This window comes from Platalea leucorodia (genome assembly GCF_965183815.1).
Source record: "Platalea leucorodia genome assembly, chromosome: 2".
Classification (NCBI taxonomy): domain Eukaryota; kingdom Metazoa; phylum Chordata; class Aves; order Pelecaniformes; family Threskiornithidae; genus Platalea; species Platalea leucorodia.
In genome coordinates, this window is record NC_138824.1 from 31,920,129 (window position 1) to 31,941,458 (window position 21,330).

A 21,330-nucleotide genomic window follows, 5' to 3' on the forward strand; every position below is an offset into this window, starting at 1 on the left:
TCCCCATCCATAGAAGAGATTCCCCCATTTCGGTCATTCGAGCTATTATAGGATTTGCTGACAAGAAAACAAGCCTATTCATCGTTTCCACTGTCAAACATAAAAGGCGTTCACATGAGAACTTCTTGCTGCACGCTGATATAAAGGCAAGGACACGCAGGTGGCCAAATCACCGATACCGCGGGGGAGCTGCCCCCAGGCTCCCCTGCCACAATTAGCTGGCGAAGTTTATTTATCTCGCGGCGGAGGGTTTGGGCAGCGCAACACGGGCCTGAAGACTTTATACCAAGGCCTGCAGTGACAAGGACAAGGGACAACAGTTTCAAACCGAAAGAGGGTAGGTTTAGACTGGACGTAAGGAAGAAATGTTCTCCTGTGAGGGTGGTGAGGCACTGGCACAGGCTGCCCAGAGAAGCTGTGGATTCCCCACCGCTGGAAGCGTTCAAGGCCAGGCTGGACGGGGCTGTGAGCAACCCGGCCTCGTGGAAGGCGTCCCTGCCCACGGCGGGGGGTTGGCCTGCACGACCTTCAAAGGTCCCTTCACACCCAAACCGTTCTGTGGTTCTTTCTTGCGCCTCAGCCACACTGTTTATCACCCCCACAACCCTGGTCGGCCCAGGCCGAGAAGCCGGACTGGCCACCCCACGGAGCCCGCGCAGATGCCCGGGTCGCGCCCACAGCTGCCGCCCGACGCCGACCCCAGGCCCCCTCAGGAGGCGCGGGGCGGGCGGGCCGGCCCCGCCTTCCCCGCCCTCCCCCAACATGGCGGCGCCGCCGCTTCCGCCCGGCCCGCCGTCACCGCCGCCGCCGCTGCCCTCCCCTCCCCTCGACGTCATCACCGGCGCGGCGGGCGGCGCGAGGGCCGCCGGGAAGGGCGCGCGCGGCGGTGGCGGCGGCGGTTACCCAGCGGCCCCGGCGCGCGGGGGCAGGGCGGGAGCGGCGGGCGCCGTCGGGCTGCGGGAGCGGGTGGCGCTCCTCGTCTTCCTCTCCGTGTCGCTCCGCGCTCAGGCCCGGGAGGACGGACTCCCCCCTCGCCCCCTCCCACCCTCTCCGCCCCGGGCGGCGGCGGAGGAGGCGGCGGGGAGCGGCGCGGCAGCGGAAGGAGCAGGTGAGTGCGGCCGGGGGCGCGGAGCGGGGCGGGGAGGGGGGAGAGGGCCGCGCCGGGCCGTGAGGGAAAGGAGGAGAGGCGGGAGGGGGCGGGGCGGGCCCCCGCGCCCCTTTCCCCCCGCCCCGCCCTGGCCCGGGGCACCGGGGGCGACGGGGCTCGGGGCCGCTCGGCCTGCGGAGCTGCGCGGCGGGGAAGGGCCGCGCTCCCGGCCGCGGCCCAGCGCGGTGCGGGGCCGGGGGGCTCCCCGAGGAGGGGGGCGCGGCCGGGAGGGCCGCGGGTGAGCGGCTGGCGGTGCCGGCCATCCGGCCCTTTGCTCGGGGCGCAGGTCCCTCCGTCGGTGCCCGTGCTGGAGGCTGCCTCCCAGGTGCTTGGATCTCCCCTGTTCGTGGGGTTTTTTCCACTTCAATGGGCCTCTTCTCCCACTTTCTGGCAGTAAAATAGTTTCTGCTTTATGCGCTTAGAGGAGCTACTAATTTCGCTCGTATGAATTCACTCATCACCATTTCTTTAGATAGCGGCTACAGCTAACTCCCATCCCTTCCAGAACTTGTAGACTGGGTATGTTGGGTTAGTGTTACGGATGGCCTGCTCAGGTCCTCGCCTTTGACTTCTCTGCTGGATTCTCACTCCACCACTGATTTCTTGTCGACCTTCCGCAAGACTGTTTGAACAACAGATTGTGACAGATAGTGGGTTAGCAACCAGGCCCTTAAGGGATCTTGCTCTGGTGGTGAAACATGGTGCCTCTGTGCAGACGGGAGTGGACAGACTCAGCCCATGAACTGAGCGTGTCTAAAAACTATAGAAGTGCAGCTATATGTGGCTGTGCCTGAGATGATACACCCCGCTTCTCAGCACGTTTGCTCGAGTGTGGCAACATGCTAACCTGGTGATCCAATTTACGGATTGGAGATAACGTGCATCCGACAGACTCTGTATGAAGGCTGAGTGAGCTTGGATCTGTCTGCACCAGTCTGCATAGACTGTCCCTTAGTCTGGTGAAACATCTTCCTTGAGTATGAGGACTTTGTGCGGCAAGATATGGAATACCGTATACTTGTGATACTAGGGCCTGATGTTCTAATTTATTTATTTACATGTAGAAAGCCAACCATGATTTTATACTTGTGAAAACATAATTAGCAGTTGCTTATCACTACTAATGCAGAAATACTATACGTTAAGTTAGAGGGATAGGTTGAAGTTAATAAGGTGATGGGTTAAGAGCGTGGAGTTGTTAAAGTAAACTTGGAATAATTTCTAGTTTTCTGTCGAACAGGCTTCTTTGTGTGAGTTGAAGAGTGCTAGACTGACATCGCATAAATGTGCAACCAGTATTTGACTATGTTTTTGAAAGTTGGTTAACAACGCATTTTACTATTTTTAGCATTATTTTTAGGTAGTAAACCTGTGGAGCTCATTCAAATATCGCTATTTTATTAGTATTGTGACATGGAAATGTTAACATTGTAATCAGAAACAACCTTTTCAGGTAAAAGCTCTTCATTTGGAAAAGTGAAGGGAAGCACTGACATTTTCCTCTTTCTAAGCTGTTATTTAGTTGTCAACAGGTATTTAGTTTATCCTGGAGTGTTATAATCAGTTTGTATCTGAAGTTCTGTAGGATTTTAAAATTAAAATTTTGCTTGTGATTTTAAATGGCATGTTATTTATCACTTCACAGGTAGGATTTTCTTAAGTGACATAATGTTTAGCCTGTGTGTGCACGTATGCATGCACAGACATTGACATGCTTACTAGTGATGTCTTGGACTTCTCAAAGAGATTTTATCTCCTTTTAGTTTTTTTGTGAACTTTGCTTTTGTTCTGTTACATCTCAGTTTCTAGTTTTCATGTAGAAACAGGATTAATTTTTGCAGAGGACTGGATTAGGTTTTTCTAACAGAAAAGCGGGTGTTTCAGATGTGTTTCTCTTGATCGTGGCTTATGTAATATCGTACTTCTATTGAAGAAAAATGTTAAGCATCCTTGACATCAAAATGTAGGAGTACTGATAATAAAAATACAGAATTTCACTGAATATTGTGTCAATCATATCATGCTTCATTGATATCAGTTACTTGGTTAGTGCCCACTAGGTATACTCACTTCTCTCAAGTCTGTCTAGACTTTAGATTTATTCGTGAAGTAACAGCCTGCAGTATATTTGACTTCAAATGGTAGTGTAATTAAAGTCATTAACAGATTGTCTCTCACCCTGGAAAAGTTACTCCATTTAAAGAATAACATAGATACATCTGTAAGTTATCGTAGTGTTAAAATATTTCTAATTTATTATTAAAGATTCCCGTGGATCTTATTTATGTATGGAAAAGTGATACTTTACAGTTAAAACCTTAGCTATAGAATTTCTTTTAGGAGTATAAAGTTAATTTCACTTAGTGGTTGTAAGCTGTTGCGTAAGTTTCGGACACTTCAGTGCTCCTAAGTAGATTTAGCAATGCAATGTCATGTACCTGAAATAGAGAAGTACATAATTTTCTACTTGGAAACTTCCTTAAAAAAAAAAATCATGGTATTAATTATTTGCAGTGTTGAAATATGAATGCTCAAGGCTCAGTCCACACTGCTACTCAGTGCTGTCTCATCCACGTGGATGTTCGATAAGGAGATGGTAGTTCAGAGACACAGATGTTTGACAGAGAGGAAAATCATTGCGGTGGCCATCAGTGTGGGATTGATAGCAGGACTGTGATCATCAAGGGTAGAGCAACGCAAGATGAAAATGTGGGAGAATTGAGCAAGTTATGGGAATTTTTATGGGATGTTCCATTTAAATTCTTCTTGATTATCCATTAATGTGCAGTCTGAAAAATCTGGAAATGAAACAGCTTAAATTTTTTTCCCTCACAGCACTTGTTTATAAGCAAGGAATCTTGTCAGTAATATAAAACTGCCATTATGCATCTGAGATTTCAACTGCAATATTGTTTTAATAGTCTCTTTATTTTTCCGACTTGCTTGGTCTTTGAAGAATGAAAATGGGACCGACTGCATTTTCAGATACAGTCTCTCAAATGTAATCTTTGGCATAGTGAAAATTCCTTAGTTTGCCTTTGAATAATGTGTCTGGACTCTAATCCTGCAGCCTGTGTAACAGCGATATTCACTTAACAGTGAAATCGCATGCAGTTCTGGTTGCAGGAGTGAGACCCTCATGTGGTAATATGTGCATACAGAAAGCAATATGCTGTGCAGTCACAGCATACTGTTTTTGTATGCTTAGAATAATTTCTCATGAAATATCTCTTCTGTTAATAAAGTACCTGTTCTTGATTGCAAACTGGTGGATATGGGCCAGAATGTGAGAATAGAATTGACAGAATGTTACCTGAAATGGTATGGATTTTTGTTTCACATTCCAAGTTTTTATTTTATTTAAAATAGGGGGTTTTACAAACCTTAGAAGATTCAGGGTTGGTTGGTGTTCTCTTAATTTCCTTATAGGAAATTATCGGCCAAAATATGGGGAAGTAGGTAGTTGTAATGAAATTATCTGTTCAGTTATGATGATGTTACCCCCTTCATCCTCTCCGTGTTTATAACTATCCTTTTAAGACTAGTCATCATCATAACTTCCTATAGAAGTTACTTCCAAGAAGGTACTATTTGCTGGGTAAAAAGTAACATTTAAAAAAAGATGTTTTGCCTCTGTTTCCTTGAAAAGAAAAGGACATTCAAATTAGGAGGCAAAATGAATGTAAATTTTTTGTATTTGTATACTGCTATCATGTCAGTGTGTACTGTACTTATGTATTAGATGCACTCATCTGTCCTTCATGTGTTGAACCCTCTCCCAATGCCATTGCCAGTGCCGTTCTTCTAACCCTTTTTATTTCAGATATGGCTCTTTTTACTGTAAATATTTAAACCAAATTCAGTATTTGGTATATGATCGTCTTATTAAAAATGCTTTTGCATATGTCATTTGATTTTTGTATCCTCTATTAAAGGGTGTAGCTGCATGAAACCTTACAAATTCAGTGGGGTTTTTTGCTAATATACAGTGGGAAACTATCCTGAAATGGAAGGGTGCTCAGTTAGGTGAGATGTGGTATTGTTTTGCTTTCTAACTTTAATGGTTTATCCTGTCAGACCTTATAACTACTGCTGCACATTGAGCTGTCCACAATGACTCCTAATTATTTTTCTCAGAAGACTGGACTAATTTGAACTCATCGAGTATTTAGATAAAATCATTTCTCTTTGTGTGCATTACATTATATTTATTTGCATTTCATCTGCTGTTGTATTACTCAATTTTCTAACTCAGTTAGATCTTTCTGGAAATCTCTATTCTCCACAGTTTTTACTAACCCAAATAATTTCCTACTACTGGCAAATTCTACTGTTTCACTGTCTGCTTCCACTAATTGATGTTAACCATTGTTTTTAATGTCTGGTATACACTACATGGTTAACTTCTGCCCTCTCTGAGCATCTTGGTTAATGTCTTGGTTATCTGAACCTTACTTATGAGATAAAATTCTTCAGATAATCAAAGGCTTGGAGAAGTAGGAACTACAGCTGAGCTGAGAAATCTCTCAAGTACCTAGTGTAAGCTTGCTTTCTTCTGTTGTTTATAAAGGAGCTAAAGTGCTTAGCAAGAGCTTGAGCACAGAGTTGTCTTTGTAGAAGGTGCATGGCTGTCAGACTTCTAAGGAGGTCTTGTCATTGAAGTAACCATAGGATTCAGATAATGAAGTTTCACCAAGGTACAAGAGAGAAAACCAGGTATTATCAAAGTATCAAGTGTGAAATATAAGTTACAGCAGTATTACGTTTTATGTACGTTTGTCCACATTTATACATTATAAATTTTTTTGCTGTAGAATGGAACCTTACAGTCTGAATGCTCTGGGAACATATTGCTGATCAGATCAGTGAAAGTTTGTATTAATCCAGCATGGTGGGTGTTAGTTTAAATTTGTATTATTCTGACTGTATGGGTGAGCTTTTTGTCATTTGTAACCTGTTTGTGTATGAGAAATTAGCTTAAGCGTGTGTGTGTTCTAAAGGCAGTGACACATGGATAGGAGCAGAAGAGACAGCAGAAGGAAGGGTAGGAGATTAGCGTTTGGCTAATCATGTTATACTGACTAATGAGCTCTAGAATGATGGCACTTTGCAATACAACAAAGAGGTGTTTTTTTGAGCTGTATGTAAATCGTCCAGTAACCGGCAGATTTTTCCCAAATTGATTTTATTTCTGTGTAGATCAAGTAACATTTAAAGAATGGACAATAGTTTTTGGAGCCCATTTTGCCCTTTTTTCTACAACCTGTCTCTAGTGCTAAAAATATATCTTTCTTTTTTTTTTTATATGGTTTTCTTTCTATATTCAATAACTCCTTCCTTTCTCAGGTAAGATAAATTGTGACTTCTTATTTATCAGACTTATGCTGTATTTGCTTTAAAATCCGTTTTTCTTAATGAAAAGGAGTTACGTCTTGAGAAGCTTAAGAAGTGTATCACTGTTGTGGGGGTTTTTGGTTTTTGTTTTTTTCTAAACTTGGGTGGTTCCAAGTAGTTGTAGGATACAAACCAGTAACAAACACAGACACTGGATGATATCAAGGTGGTTTTCAGCAGGTTGTCACACACAACAAGGGGGGAAAAAATGGAGCTCTCATTTTTGGGGATTTGTTTCTGAAAATGGGAGCCATTTTTAGTGGTCAGAACTTGTTCCTGGGAGGTTGGTGAAGTAACATTAAAGGTTCTTCTCACTTGAAGTCACTTGAGTTCATGCACATGATGAAAGGAAAGCATCTGTTCTGTGTGGTGTTTGCTACCTAAATGAATAACATGACATATGATCTTTCCCAAAAGGAAGCTGAAGAATCCAAAGCAGGTCATAAAATAAAATGAAAAATTATCATTACTGGTGTTCAGCTGACTAGTTCAAATCAGAGGCATTCCTTGTTATTAGATACATTTCACTCATTTACGACTTCTTTTTCTTTCTTCATCACCTCTGCAGCAATTCTTGCAACGTATATCATACTATTTTATTCATGTGAGTTCAGTGTCAATAGCCCCAAACTGAAGGATTTTACAGTTTTGCTTTTTTTTTTGGTTGAAGTAGTACAAAATGTCAAAAATTAGAAGGAAGGTCACAGTGGAAAATACCAAGACCATATCCGATAGCACATCCCGAAGACCCAGTGTGTTTGAAAGGCTTGGACCCAGCACTGGAAGTACTGCAGAGGTGAGTTGTAAAAGTGTTCTTCTTTTCCTCCCCACCCCAGCATCTTCTTTTCCAGGATTTAGGTGGTGGGAAAGAGTAGCTCACAAGTATCAAATACTCAGATGTGACTGATGTTAGTAAAGGTGAAAAGAACTCCTTAACGCATGGATGTTCAACATACTAATACTAGAATTTTCAAATAACGTGTGTTGTCCCAGCTTCTGGAGAGGAGCACTAGTACTGTACATATTAATAGTATTTCCACCAACCTAAATTTTTCTCTGCCAGACCTGATGCTCATTGTTGATTATTTTTTTTTAATTAGTTATATTACTGGTGGATAGAATTTACAGATAAGTGGGAGTTAATGTGGAGTCATTTGTTTGTTCTGCCACACTCACACCAATGGTATTTCCAGAAATGAGTGTGAAATTCACCCAGTAATGTCTGTCTCTTAGACACAGTGCCGTAACTGGCTGAAGACTGGCAACTGCCTCTATGGGAACACATGTAGATTCGTACATGGCCCTTCACCACGAGGTAAAGGCTATAGCAGCAGTTATAGAAGGTAAATCAAGAACTCACTTTGAATTCTTCACATGCTGTAGGAAAATAGCTTTTGCAACTATGTCTTCTGTTGTTTTTTTTTGGTTTTGTTTTTTTTTTTTAAAAAGGTGAAATGCTGTGATGTGCCTAATGGTATGTTTTATCAATAACCAATTGCATTGTGAAGCTGCTCAAAACAATTAATTTGGCAACTTGCAGTGGGTTTTCCCAGGATTTTTGTGTGTATGTAGCTTTAAAAAAATGAATGGAGTCCTCTGGATGCAGATTAACTTCTTATATTACATGAAATAGGAAGTTCAGGTACCTTAATATTTTGGTTTTTTGGTTTTGTTCGTTTTGGTTGTGTTTTTTTTCTTTTTTTTTTGCATAGTGTCACTGCAGCTTCCGATATGGCTTTCTGTCCTTTACTAAAATGCTGTTTTGAAACTACTTACAGCAGTACTCACATACTTGCAGCCCTTCTGCCTTTGCTATATTGTTTGATGAATAAGGTGTCTATCCTTTCTCTCCTGTTGTGAGAAAACACTTCTCTTCAAAACATAGTTTTGTGACTTTATCTGTCAGATATAGAACAAGTACCATAGGAAGAGATCCAAAAAGTTACTTCGTTTTTCAGAAGAGAATATTTTTTATCTGCCTCTTCATATGTTACTATAATTTAAAAATGTTCGTTTTTTTCGACTGTCCTTTGTGTGGCATAACACCTTACTGAACTGAAACTAAAAGTGGCAGTAAGTTTGTAATATTCTTGCTATAAAGGACAAAAAGATAGTATAGTTTTTAGCATAGTACCTCTTTGTATGAAGGCTTCACATTTTACTAACAACTGTGCTTCATAATGCTACAGTAACGTCAATGTTACCACTAGATTATGGATGGGCACACTGAAGCATCAAAGTGTGAAGCAACAGCAGGAAGGTTGGCATGAGGTTAGGGTTCTGTTTCTGGCTCTTTCCTATTCCTGTGGCATACGCTCAGGATGATCTTGACTTTGCTTGTTTGATCTTCCATTGCTTCTAAGGTGGTAGCAGCTGGGATACAAAATATATCGCTAAGTTTAATATTTCTTTCAGTGTGTAAAAGATTTTACTCTGTTCTGTACTGAATGTTCCAAATGGGAAAAAGGAGTGATTTATGGGTAGAGATTAAATTTTAAAACTGTTAGAATGTCACTTTCTCCTTGCTTTCAGTGTTTGGAACACTCAGTGCATAGTTCTGCCTGGTCATTTGAAGAAAAGTGACATTACTTTTAATGATTAAAGCTGTGTTTCTGCTTCACTGTCACCACTGACATTTAAGAATAATGTTGATTTGCTTCTTTTTATTGCTAACATTTTTTTACTAGCACTATATGAAAAAGTCAAAGGACAAATCTTGCTGCTTATTTGCCTGATACATTCAACATTTAATAAAGGTGTTCTTAAAAATAAAAAAGGAGGAGGAAGCCCCTACCTACCCGCCCCCCTCCCCCCCACCAAAACAGACAAATGAAAAAAGCATACTTGTCTTCCAAAGTTTCTACTGATAGCTCTTGGCCAGGCACAGAAAAAGCTGTTTTATGTACATAATAAAATGTTGGCATTTTCATGCCATTTAACATTACAGAGGTTTTTACAAATGTTATCCAGGTATTTTGAATGCAATTTTATTGGCTTCTTGTAAGCCAAGCTAATGCTGCTTCCACATCAGTTCAGTTCAAGCAGTATTCTTGTTAAAGTATCTGGGACAACATAATGGTGGCATGTCTACATGTGTTCAGCCAGGCCTGCTGGTGAAATCTTTTGTCTGCTTTGCAAGCAGTTTGGTAGGACAAAGCACGTCTTGCTGCCTTTCTGTCTTGCCCCTTCAATTTTATACCCATCTGAAATAAATCTCATTGTTAATGGTTTTATCAGACCATAATGCCTTCCATAGTTCAGAACATCACCAGACAGTAGGAAAACTTGACTCTAAAGTGTGAAAGAGACTCTTAAATCTAGTTTTGTTATAACTCCGTTTCAGCATTAATGCTGCCTCTCACATCATGAATTTTAATCTTGCTGTTATAAAAATAAAGCTAGCATGTTTTTACCTATAAAGCTTTCCTGATGAGGATATTAAGAATTCAATAATAGGCCTGCCAGTCTTCCAGGCATCTGAAGTAAGGAGAAGCTATCAAGGAAAGAGCTGTGTGTAAACATGCTATCCTACAAGGAATTTTGCTCTCCTGCTCCACTCATAGATAGCCTGTCTGATCCTCTTCATTCTGGATCATTACACTGGATTTAAAAACCAAACCAAATCAGCAGTAATCTTAGGTAAGAACATGTGGATTTTGCAAGGTTCAAATATTGTTGTATGGGAAACTGAAGAACGGGACAGTGCTTCATGAGCATATAATTATAATATGTACTTTATACACTAATAATTGTCATCTGCCTATACATGCACATGTGTGCAAACACACACATACACACCGATATTCTCAGACACGTGTGTTGTAATGTGTGCCTGTTGCTAGGTAGTTGTTCCTGACACTGTGAGAAGCACAGAAGCAAATGGAGGCACTGTTATGAATGTGCATTTCCTAACCAAGCTACTGACTATGGAGAACTGAACTGCTGCAGGAAGTAATGCTGTTTAAAATTACTTAACTGCACTGCTTAAAATTTGAAATTATTAAATTCTGCATTTTAGTCCTTATTTAAAAGATGGATCAGCACAAAATACTAAGTCATTAAAGAGAAATTTTTCATTGAGTGGTTTTCTTCTTTCAGTGTACAGGGATAATGCTGTGGAGCCTTTTGCATGAAAGGTTCTACCAGTTGCAGTCTAGCCACATCATCTTAAACTGTAGAGGTAAAATTGTAGTTATCTTGAAATACAGCAGTGTGCATGACCTAGAATAACCAAAGATTCCTTTTGGAGGGGGAGTGGGGAGAAGTTACGTAGAAAAGAAGCCGTTGTGTAAAAATTAGAATTGTGGTACACTTGAAAGAAAAATCAGCTAGTAGACCAGCTTGATTTTTCTGTGCATTAAGCCAAAGTATCTAAAAACAGTTACAGCTTCCTGACTAATTATGTCTTAAAATTTGACGAATTTTCAGTCTTATTTTATTAGACTTTTTGAGGGGTTATGATGTTTTTTGGCAAGGAGGGGTAGGATGGTTACCATGACTTCACTCCAGTGTTCTCCTAAAGCTAAAAAAAATCACCAAACCCCCAAAACAACAAAACCAAACAAAAAAACACCAACAAACCCCAACCCTGAAGCTATAGCTTTTTTCATTTCTGTGATTTCTTGATAACTTTTGTAATCTTTAAGTACATTTGAATAATGTTTTAACAAACTTAAGTTTTTTTTCTTTCCTCCCATACTGAAAACAGTGTTAATTGAGGGTGAAACAGTTTGGATGTTTTTTCATTTCAGCATATGACTTTTTAAAAAAAAAAAAGTACTAAAATATCAGATGTCTCTCTAGAAAGTACATGAGCTGCATTCAGTGAAAGTTCTCTTACTTTCTCCTTCAGCTACTGGGGTTTTTCCTGAAGTTGCTCCTCTTGAGGAACAACATTATCTATAATCTTTTTGCCTTTTAAATTAATTTTCAGTTTCACAAATCCAAATCCTTTGTGCCATGGCTGAAATATTATTAAAATTTAAGGCATTGAATTGCCACTTTAATGTTGAAAGACAGTTTATTTGTTGAGGTAGGTGGTGATTGAAATGCTTCAGAGAGTTTCGGTAATGCAAAGGAATTATGTTTCTAAGATGGAGGGAGGGGAAAAAAAAATACCTTGAATACCTTTGCTAAAGCCAAACACTTTAGAGATGATATAATCATGCATGCAAAGAAGATAACTTGTTTATATTTGTATGCTGGATATTATTTGATCTTTCTTAGTGCTGAAGGAAGCAGCACGCTACTGTTTTGTACCTTTCCTCTGATCTAGATTGACCTGTATTTACAACTTCATGAAGAATTAAATGCATTTAAAAATGAGAGCAGTCACTGGTCTTTTTCTTCTTAGATCCTAAGACACTTAACCTTATGATGCAGTTTAAAGAATTAAATATAGATAACATTGCAAAAGAGGAAGTGGAAACCAATTACTATTCAAATATTCACAAGTTGAAAATGAAATCATGTTAATTTAGATATTTGTATGCATAAACTGTGAAAGATAGTTTACCCTTTGTGTATTATGTGACAGAGGAAGGGTGGGAGAAACAACACTTTCTAAATGGAAACCCTGATTCAGTCTGAAAAGCAAAACAAATGCAAATTTCATTATTCAAATATTATATATAGCTCTTCTAATCACCTAAGGCAGCATCAGTATCTCTTTATGATTCTTTAGTGAAAAATGATAGGTACAGATCCAGTACTTTCACAGAACCATTTCACAGAAGAATCTGTAATTACGGCTAACAGCCATCACAGAAGTACCAAACTCAATATCAAGCCAGATTTTATGAAGAGAAAATTTATTTTCTTGAATTGAAAGATCATTTGAAGCAGCTCCTACACCCCCTTTTCTTAGGAGTTGTTTGAATGCAAGAGTTTTCTCTTTTAACCCATAAGGGATAAATGAAGTTGTGAATCTGTACTAAGAGGTGACAAAATCATATAGGTGTCTTGTGGTAGTGTAGGATGTTCCTCTCCCTTCCCACATCACAGTAATACCTTTTACAGCTAATATACCTTAAAGTTGCATGACTAGTAGAGTTCATCCAATATTTTGTAATTAAATAATGAAATAATTATGTTACTGCAAGATGGAAAATGGAGGAGCCCTTCAAGAGTGAATTTCTGGTGCATGGACTTGCAACAGTGGTTTTTTTGTGTGGCAGTCTCACCAAGGTCATGGGAGGATGGCACCTAGGCCACGTTGTCTCCACTTGTAGGCTTCATCCGTATTCAGAGTTGTGCTTCTGTGTGACTGTCATTGCTAGTCTGCAGTAGTTTGACTCTGCATTAATTGTATTTTTTTATATATATATATATAAATATATATTATATCTATATATTAAAATCGGTGCAGCTTAGAATACGGAGAAGGCTAAAGATATCTTGAAGGACTTGGTAGGAGTGATTGTGAAACACATTTGCATGATGGTCAGAAAAAGAAGAGTTGTTCTGGATAGGATCACCTGACTGATCTAGAGTAGTAACTGAGTCATGCCATATATACATACAAGTAGGTTTTCTTCTTAGAGTCAAGACTTCCTTGATGTTCTGAAAGAGTTGGTTTTTTAGAATGCTTAAGCCCATTTGAATGGAATATTTTTTTATTCATTCACTTCACTTCTGGGTGGGAGGTTTAGATCTTTCTGTATATACTAATAAAAAATAATTAAAAGATTGTATTCCTTTAAAAATAGTCCCATAGAACTGGTTATATTATGTTTCTGTATTATACAGGTCACCAGAAAGACCCACTGGAGATCTTCGGGAAAGAATGAAGAACAAACGTCAAGACGTTGAGGCAGAGCCACAGAAACGAAGTACAGAGGAATCGTCCTCTCCTGTTAGGGTAAGAATGGAGTTTGCAGAACTCCAGAATCCCTCAGTAGCAATTGGGCAGTGTGTCCTAGAAACTTGATCATGGTGACTTGTAATATTTAAAATGTTTTAATGAACTGATCATTTTGTACGTAGCATGTGGCGTATTTTATTATGAAGTGTCTTAACAATTGTATTATTTTGCAATTTTATAGCACTTTCTGGTCTTTTGGTTCCCAAAGATTTTATAAATCCCGCAGACTAAAATATGTTATAAATACTGATAAACGGGTGTTTAATAACAGTGCAGAGTCTTTGATGATTACCAAGAAAGTGTATTAACCGTTGTTCCAATCATCTACTATTTTTCTCCCAACACGTATTCATTATTTACATGCATCCTGACTCCAGTTGTTCATCCCAAATTTGCTTTTGATGAGACCATGCAGTTACTGTTGCGCTAGTTCATTTTGCCTTCCTCCTCACACACTCATCAGCCATCTGAACTGCTCACTTTCGGATTTTGCAAAAAATTCATTCATTATCATTCTCATTTTCTAATCATCTTTCTACAACTCTGTACCCCTCAAATATCAGAAGTTACTTATTTTTAAGTTGTGTTATCTGTTCCTGATGTTACAAAAAAATAGGGGCAGAGTTGGTAGTGTGACCCTGCACCTGTGTAACAACACCAGTATATTCCTGCGTCATGTTTTTTAAGACCATCTTCGTATGAATAATGATTAAAAGTTTTTATTTGTGAAAAATTGGTTTTGCTTCTGCAGGTATTAACAGCATTCTTTTTTTTTTTTTTTTTTTTCCTCTTGGTCTGTTCGTACTTGCTATGTAAAATGAATTTTTATGTCAGGTGTAAAGAAATCAACAGCAGCTGCTATCATTAAATTAACAGAATGGCTTACCTTCCAATCATGTTTTCAGTTGCTGTTAATTTGTGTAAACTTCCAGTCTTTTTACTCTTCTACTTAAATGTGTTTCTTTTATTTTCTAATAGTTTGAATAAACTGTTCAGTTATTGAGTACATGGTTGGTGGGAAAAGTGTTTTTTCCAACCGTTATTAAAAATTTACCGTAACTTCTTCTCTCCTCGTACAACTCTAATTTTGATGTAATTCTTACTTTTGGTTAGTTAACCCTGCTTTTTATAGTGTTCTATTAATGCAATAATAAAATACTCTTAAACAACTAAACCCCAAGCAAAAGTGAACTGGAATCAAAAGGAATCAGAGAATTAGTGGGTCTGTTAAAGTACCAAAGAATTATTTACAGGATAAGCAAACTGTAGAGAAAAAAATACTCTGCTTCAATCTCATAAAACAGAATGCTGAGGAAACTACTGAGCTTTTGTATTAGTTGCATGGAGGCAACTCTCAAAATACGGGATATCCAAAGAAAATATTCTGGAGCAAATAGATGAAGAGGGACAGGTGTCAAGACTTGCATTGCAAAGAACCAGAATATCTAAAAGAACAGAAGACTGAAGTGACTGAACTGCTAACAAAAATCTTGCTCCATCGTGAGAGCTACTGTTATGGTGGAGCTCTAATATCTGACGTTTCCATCTCTTATTAAAGCTTTTGGGATAACAGAGGAGCTGGATAAGAAATCTTAACTTTTGTTTTGAAATAACAAAAAGTAGCTTGTTCCATAAAAAGTTTCATAATTGTGTTTAAAAAAAGAAAGAAAGAAAGAAAGAGCAGCACTGTTCCTGCAGACAAAATTAGCGCTTTACCAAGCTACTAGCCTGAAATTTTAATGGAGAGTAGTGGCTAAGAGAGAACTGTCTGGTACAGGTGAAACCTTAGCTTCTTTTGAAACAAGGCTTTTGAGGCATATAGATAGTCAAAGAATAGCAGGTATTAATATTGTCAGGTTTAGAAGCTAGCCAAGGGCAAAATATTAGATTAATTTCAAATGATGAAGTTACAGAGGATGCTATGGTGCTTCATCTAAAAAGCTATAACTTTTTAAGAATGTGGAAAAAATGTTGACATCCCAAATGTCAAACTTTGCAGAAGATATGAAAACAGTACTTGAGATTACTAGAGCCTGAGGAATGCAATAGGGGTTGGGGAAAGATAGTTTTTGGCAGTACAATGGCAGATGAAACTTGATGTTGACAAGCACAAGGTAATGCACAATGAAGAAAGTATTTAAAACAAAAAAATCATGAATGAATATTTTAAAAGTAACTGAAACCATCCAGTAGAAAAAGAAGTTATTGTGGACAGCTCAATGAAACCATCTGTTCAAAGTGCAGTCACAGTTGCAGAAGCAAACGCTCAGGTATATAAAAATGGAATAGAAAATGATCAATATTATGCTGTAGAAATTCATGGTCCAGTTTTATTTGAAATGCTGTTTGGTTGTGATCACCTGTATGCAAGAAAATACAGTCAACGGTCTTTTTGAAGTGGGCATGGAGGTGAGAAAGAGACTGGAGAGAAGAAAGGCCATGTGGCGAATGCATGTAATGTATGATTGAGAGAATGTAAATTAGATGCGTCATATTCATACTTTATCCCAGTAGAAAGAGTGGCAAATTTGAAAATGACAAGGGGAAATGCTATTTACATTATATATGACAATTCTACCTGATTGCCAGAAGATACAGTCAAAAACCTGACGAGGTTCCACAAAAAGTTGAGACAGTATAACTAGTATAAAATCTTTTTAGAAAAGATTTCTTGTTCTTTGGAGACGTAAGATAACTAGTACAATCTGTATGTATTCAGGAAGAAACTTCCTGTATGGACAGCTTATAGAATATATCCCTTATTATTTCTTCATGTCTTGTACTATTATTTTCAGAGACAATATGCTGCGTTATGTAGACAACTACATTGAACTCAGTTGTTTGTATGTTTCTCAGATTTGTGTTTGGAATTATTTCAGCACTGTATGCTAGTGTATCAATTATTATACAAATAATTAGATAAGGTTCCTGCCATCATTGTATTTAGTTGGAAATTTTTGTGTTGAATTTTTCTCTGTATTATGAGAAGGCAGTTACATTGGAGTATATGAAGTATTACCTAAAGTATTACCTGGGAGGTGTGTGTGATTTGGGAGAAACAGAGGGAAGAACTTAATGTACATTTAGGAAAGGTTTTTGTAAGGAATGTGTATCACTTGCTTCATATCTGTGCTTTTTGTCACTGTGGCTTTTGAATATCTCCACTGGAAATGGAAGTCGGCATTCTCTTCCATTTCTGAAATGGAAGCAATACCTGTTCATGTCAGGGAAAATTCAGATTCATTTTCTTGTATGCTTGTGTAGTGTGGTAGTAGTTTATACTATAACGGTATTAAACCTAGAGCAAAATAGTACTGTGCTTGCCCAAAAGATTCTAGCTGTAATACATGATAGCTTATTCTAGATTTAAAGGAATCTGTGCGTTTGAATTAGTTTATATTGCTGCTGCATGTACATGTGCTGATAAGGCTGAAACTGAAGCTTCTGCCTTGTAAGAATTGTAGGTTGTAAGAGTCTTATAAATATTCTTTCCATCGGTGTTGGCAAAATAACACTTCTTGGCTAGAAGCATGTTTTGCAGACTGGATGAGTCCAAACTCTTCTGGCTGTAGAGGGGAATTCATTCAAGTAGACATCAAGTCTTGTGCTGTAGAGTGCTGATCATATCTTATGGGGTGTGGAACTTCAACTTAAGTAGACATTAAATTAAATAAAATATCACAGAATTCAGCCATAGTGTCGTAATTTTTTTTTCCTTTCGTAAGTAACATTTCTCCTGAATGTCAACATTAAACTGTAATCATCTATTCAACACATATAAATAGTTTAACTGTGAGCACATACCAGAAAACAGCATAGACAAAGTCTACTAAGTTGTTGTTTACTCTTAAGACAACCTACAGTATTTTTTTAGTAAATAATTATATTATTATGGAAGTTTATTGTTTCTCATCTAGTAAATGGCATTTTTTCAGAGTCTGCAGAGAAATAGTTTACAAGTGTGGCTGAAGTGGATACAGCATCTTCAAGTACAAGTGAAAGACATGCTATTGTCCTTTAGGAGCTTGACTTGTTTTATTCTTGGCTTATTAAGGGAGAGATGAAAAAAAACTGTAAAGTACAAGAAGGTCTACAAGGATATGAAGGAAATATTTACTTCCCATAGTATGAGGGAATTAAATGCGTTGTAAGTGGAACAAGTACAATAGAAGGAATATGTTGAAGACTTCTCGATGAGAAAATTCAGATGTGTTCAAAACCATCATAACTTAAATTCTTGATTTGCATGCCCCAGGAAAATATACTCAATTTCTAAACTGAGATTTGTTTTTCAAAGTGCAATGTTACCAGAATCTTTTTTCCTGACAACTAAACTGAAGTAATTTAGTGCATGAACGGGCTCGGATCAAGTTGTCCTGACTTGTAAAACAGCATGCTTGCATAAAAACTGTCTATTCCCTTCCCCTATATTCAGTAATTCAATAAAATTCCTTTCATAGATGTTTTTGTTCTTGGTTCTTCTGTAGAAGTATGATTGTGCCACTACTGAATCTCTCCACTGAAAGGAGAAAATACAGGCTGTTTCAAGATGCTTGTGTTTGGTTGTAAGTTTGGAGCGGTAGGCAAGATAAATACAGGTTGTGTAGTATTTTTAACATGGGTTATTAAATTCGTCTTGAAGCATTCTGGCTTATCTGCACGTTCTCTGCCAACAAGCTATTTGGGGAATTGGTTTTAAGAAGGTTTTTGAAATCGGTATATAGAGGATGTCCTAACATGCGTATTTCAGTTTGCTAGTAACAAATAGTGTTGAATTCATAGAAACTAGTATTTGTATTTAAGAAATTATGTTTATTGTTTGTTTATACGGTAGGAATTAGTTGGAGTATATAGCAGAAGTACACAGTTTAATAGAACAGTTGCAGCCTTCAAGAAGGGCGGTCTAGAAAAATTAAGATACTCTAAGGAAAAAAAAATGGTTGCAGGAGAGGCCTGTTGATACAGATTTTCAGATCTCATCAGAGTAATTTTCTTTTAAAGTAACTTGCTTTGGAGCGTAGTACAATTCTTGCTCTTAGACTGAAATGCCTTTAGCACGTGTTGTGATGATGCCTTAGTTGATGTAGACTTGTCTGCAGTTGATGTCAGCAACCAACATGACTTGATAGGCTAGGATCTTGTGCATCATTTTAGAGATCCTGTCATGAAATTGAGAAAAATAACTTTTTTTTTTTTCCTTATTATACAAGCTGCTTTAAATTAACCATGACAAAAATTAGTTCTTTAATATGAAGTTCCTTCGTGTTATGTAGCAACTGGTCAGTTTTTTCCAAACCTTCTAAGGCTCTGAATGTGATATACTGAATGCATCAAGATGAGAGGCTTGAAGATAACTGTGTGTTGAAGCATCTGTTCTAGTTCACTAGGTAAAATAAATGCAGTACTTGTTCTACATCATTAAACTAGAGATAAGATTTTAACATTGTTAGTGAATAAAAAGGAATAGTTGAATTTTACTCACTTGGGAGTGACTATCCACAATGTTATGTTATTTCCTTACTGTGTTTCTAAGGTGATGTTAAGCATTTAAATTAAGTAGAGATCTAAGTCCTAATAAGGAATAGCTAGTGAAATTCTCGGGCATCTCCTTTTCTTGGCATAAAAACAAAGGTTCCTACACTGAAGAATCCCCAAAAGGCAAAAGAAGGCACTATGGGAGGTGAGAACAAAAGGGATATGGGGCAGACTTTCATTATTTGCTCTTTCTGGTTTCCTACTTAATAAATTAACCTGAGATACTTCTGAGCTTGAATGTTCTTTTTTTGCAAATAGTGAAAAAACTTCATCCTGTACTCCCCTTGAGCCCAGGTAGATTATTTAGAGAATGTCAATTCAGCAGAGGCAATGATGCAACTGTGCAGCTTTCCTACTGGAATTTAGCAGGGGGAGAAGCGCAGCACAGGTTCAGTTACCTTTTGAAATTATCTTCTTTCCTGTAAGAAATAGTCTCTGGCTTCCTTAGGTGTCCACAGGACCATCTGCCACATGCAAAATGGGTGCTACTGCAATAGTTAGACTTGTCTAATAACTCGGGGCCAGTGAAAGTTCAAATATAAAGCTGTCAACAAAACTTGATTCCAGTGTGTTGCTTTAGACTTTTTTTCCCCCTTCCTTCTGCCAGCCAAGGGTCTCCATTTTTTTATTTTATTATCCCCCCTCCATTCTTTATCCTCTGGAGAGTTAAATGGTTCAGCTTCTGAGGCTCATCTGCCTTGCATATAAATATTCTTATTTACAGCTGAGAATTCTTACTCAAGCTGTTAAAATTATACTCTTTAAAATGTTCATTAAACTTCTGGTCTTAAGAACTTGATCTGTTCTCTCGGTTCCTGTTTTAAACTTTATTCTCCGATACATGCTCGCTTCTTGCCCTGCCTTTAAACCGTCTTATTTTATGAATCCTTTCTTCTCTTTTCCCCATCTGCTGTTTGCATACTGATTATATGAAATTGCTTTAGAACATGTTGGCTGTGGGGTCTCTGCTTATTTAAGAAGGTATTTGTTCAACAAGCTAAGGGAGAAAATGCTTTTTGTACTATAAAAAAGAAACAGACAAAATACCATGTAAAATATACCTACTTCTTCAGGCTTCTTTTAAAATAAAGTTGTTTACTCTAATGCAGCATTTTTCCCTTTATAGAAAGAGTCTTCACGAGGAAGACATAGAGAAAAGGAGGATATCAAAATTACAAAGGAGAGAACACCAGAAAGTGAAGAGGAAAATGGGGATTGGGAAACAAATAGAGAAGGTAAGTATAATTAAACTAATGGTCTCCCTACAGCTCAAAGACTTGCAAGATTACTGGGCTGTATGTAAAGCAGAATGCTTAAAGATTTTGTCTCAAAGCAGAATACTTTTATGCAGTAGCCAGTAATGTTTATTTTTGGAGGAGAGCAAAGAAGCAATCTGAATTGGACTGCTACAATGGTAAAACCAACTTATTTTAAAAACACATGCTTTTTTTTTCTTTTTTTCTTTTTGACTCCTAAGACAACAAGGAACTTGATCATAGGCTACTCCATGGCTGAACCTTTCACATAGACCACTAATTGAATCCAGGTTACATCCAAAGTAATTTTGAAACTGCTCAGGAGAGAGCATAATTCCTTTGCATTCAAAAGTTATCAGGTTTTTGTTGCATAATTTGTAATGGCGTGAACTGTCTCATTGACAAGGGCTCCATTAGAATGGGTATAACAACAGCTGAAGGTAGCAATCGGTGAACTCTTTATATTTAGAATACACTCGAAGAGTAGCAAGTGTCTTGCCTTACTTTCTGTAGTTGATTTTGTTTGGGTCGTGGTTTTTTTGTTTGCTTTGGTTTTTTATTTAATGGTTAAAAGGTGATTTCATTGTCCTTGTTGATAATACTCATGTTTAATATGCAGACAGTTGAGGAAAAGACTCTTTATTTTCTCCCCTCTCTCCTGAGTTTCACTGTTGTTAGAGACAAAGTTCACCTCACAGTGAAATTATGGCAACTTCTAATGAACTGTGGTGTTTATGTAGTTTTATAAGTGGCAGTGTTACAGAAGTAGTTACAGTATTGCAAGAGAAGATGGGAATCCTGATCCATTCTGAGTGAATTCGGGTATAATGAATGTGTTTGCAATAAAGTATACTACAAGTTGTTTGTGGGATGGAGCTCCTCTGTAAATTTCGTTAAGTAGGTAGCTTTTCTTTAGTATGTGCTGTAAGTGTTGCAAATATTGTTTTGCTGTGTCTTCTGCACAATACCTGAATAGAAAAGTAGCGATAATATATTTCCACTTCTTTCTAAATTTTGTTTTCAGCATGATTTAAGAAACATTGACCTATGAGATGTATGCATGGAAATAGAATCTAAGTCAAAAAAGTTTGGAACATAAAAACCTCAAGATCTATATAAATGTATAGTAAGAATGT

General features: G+C 38.1%; 1 protein-coding gene across 1 annotated transcript in view; it reads left to right on the forward strand.

Moving 5' to 3' along the window:
• The first annotated feature begins 897 nt into the window (after positions 1-897).
• Positions 898-21,330, forward strand: part of ZC3H13 (zinc finger CCCH-type containing 13) — a 50,138-nt gene continuing 29,705 nt past the window's right edge. Inside the window, exons 1-5 of the mRNA XM_082304648.1 lie at positions 898-1,108; positions 7,215-7,337; positions 7,775-7,884; positions 13,289-13,400; positions 20,065-20,173. Coding sequence (XP_082160774.1) covers positions 7,221-7,337; positions 7,775-7,884; positions 13,289-13,400; positions 20,065-20,173 — 448 coding nt within the window. The 5' untranslated portion in view covers positions 898-1,108; positions 7,215-7,220. The remainder of the gene's footprint in view (positions 1,109-7,214; positions 7,338-7,774; positions 7,885-13,288; positions 13,401-20,064; positions 20,174-21,330) is intronic.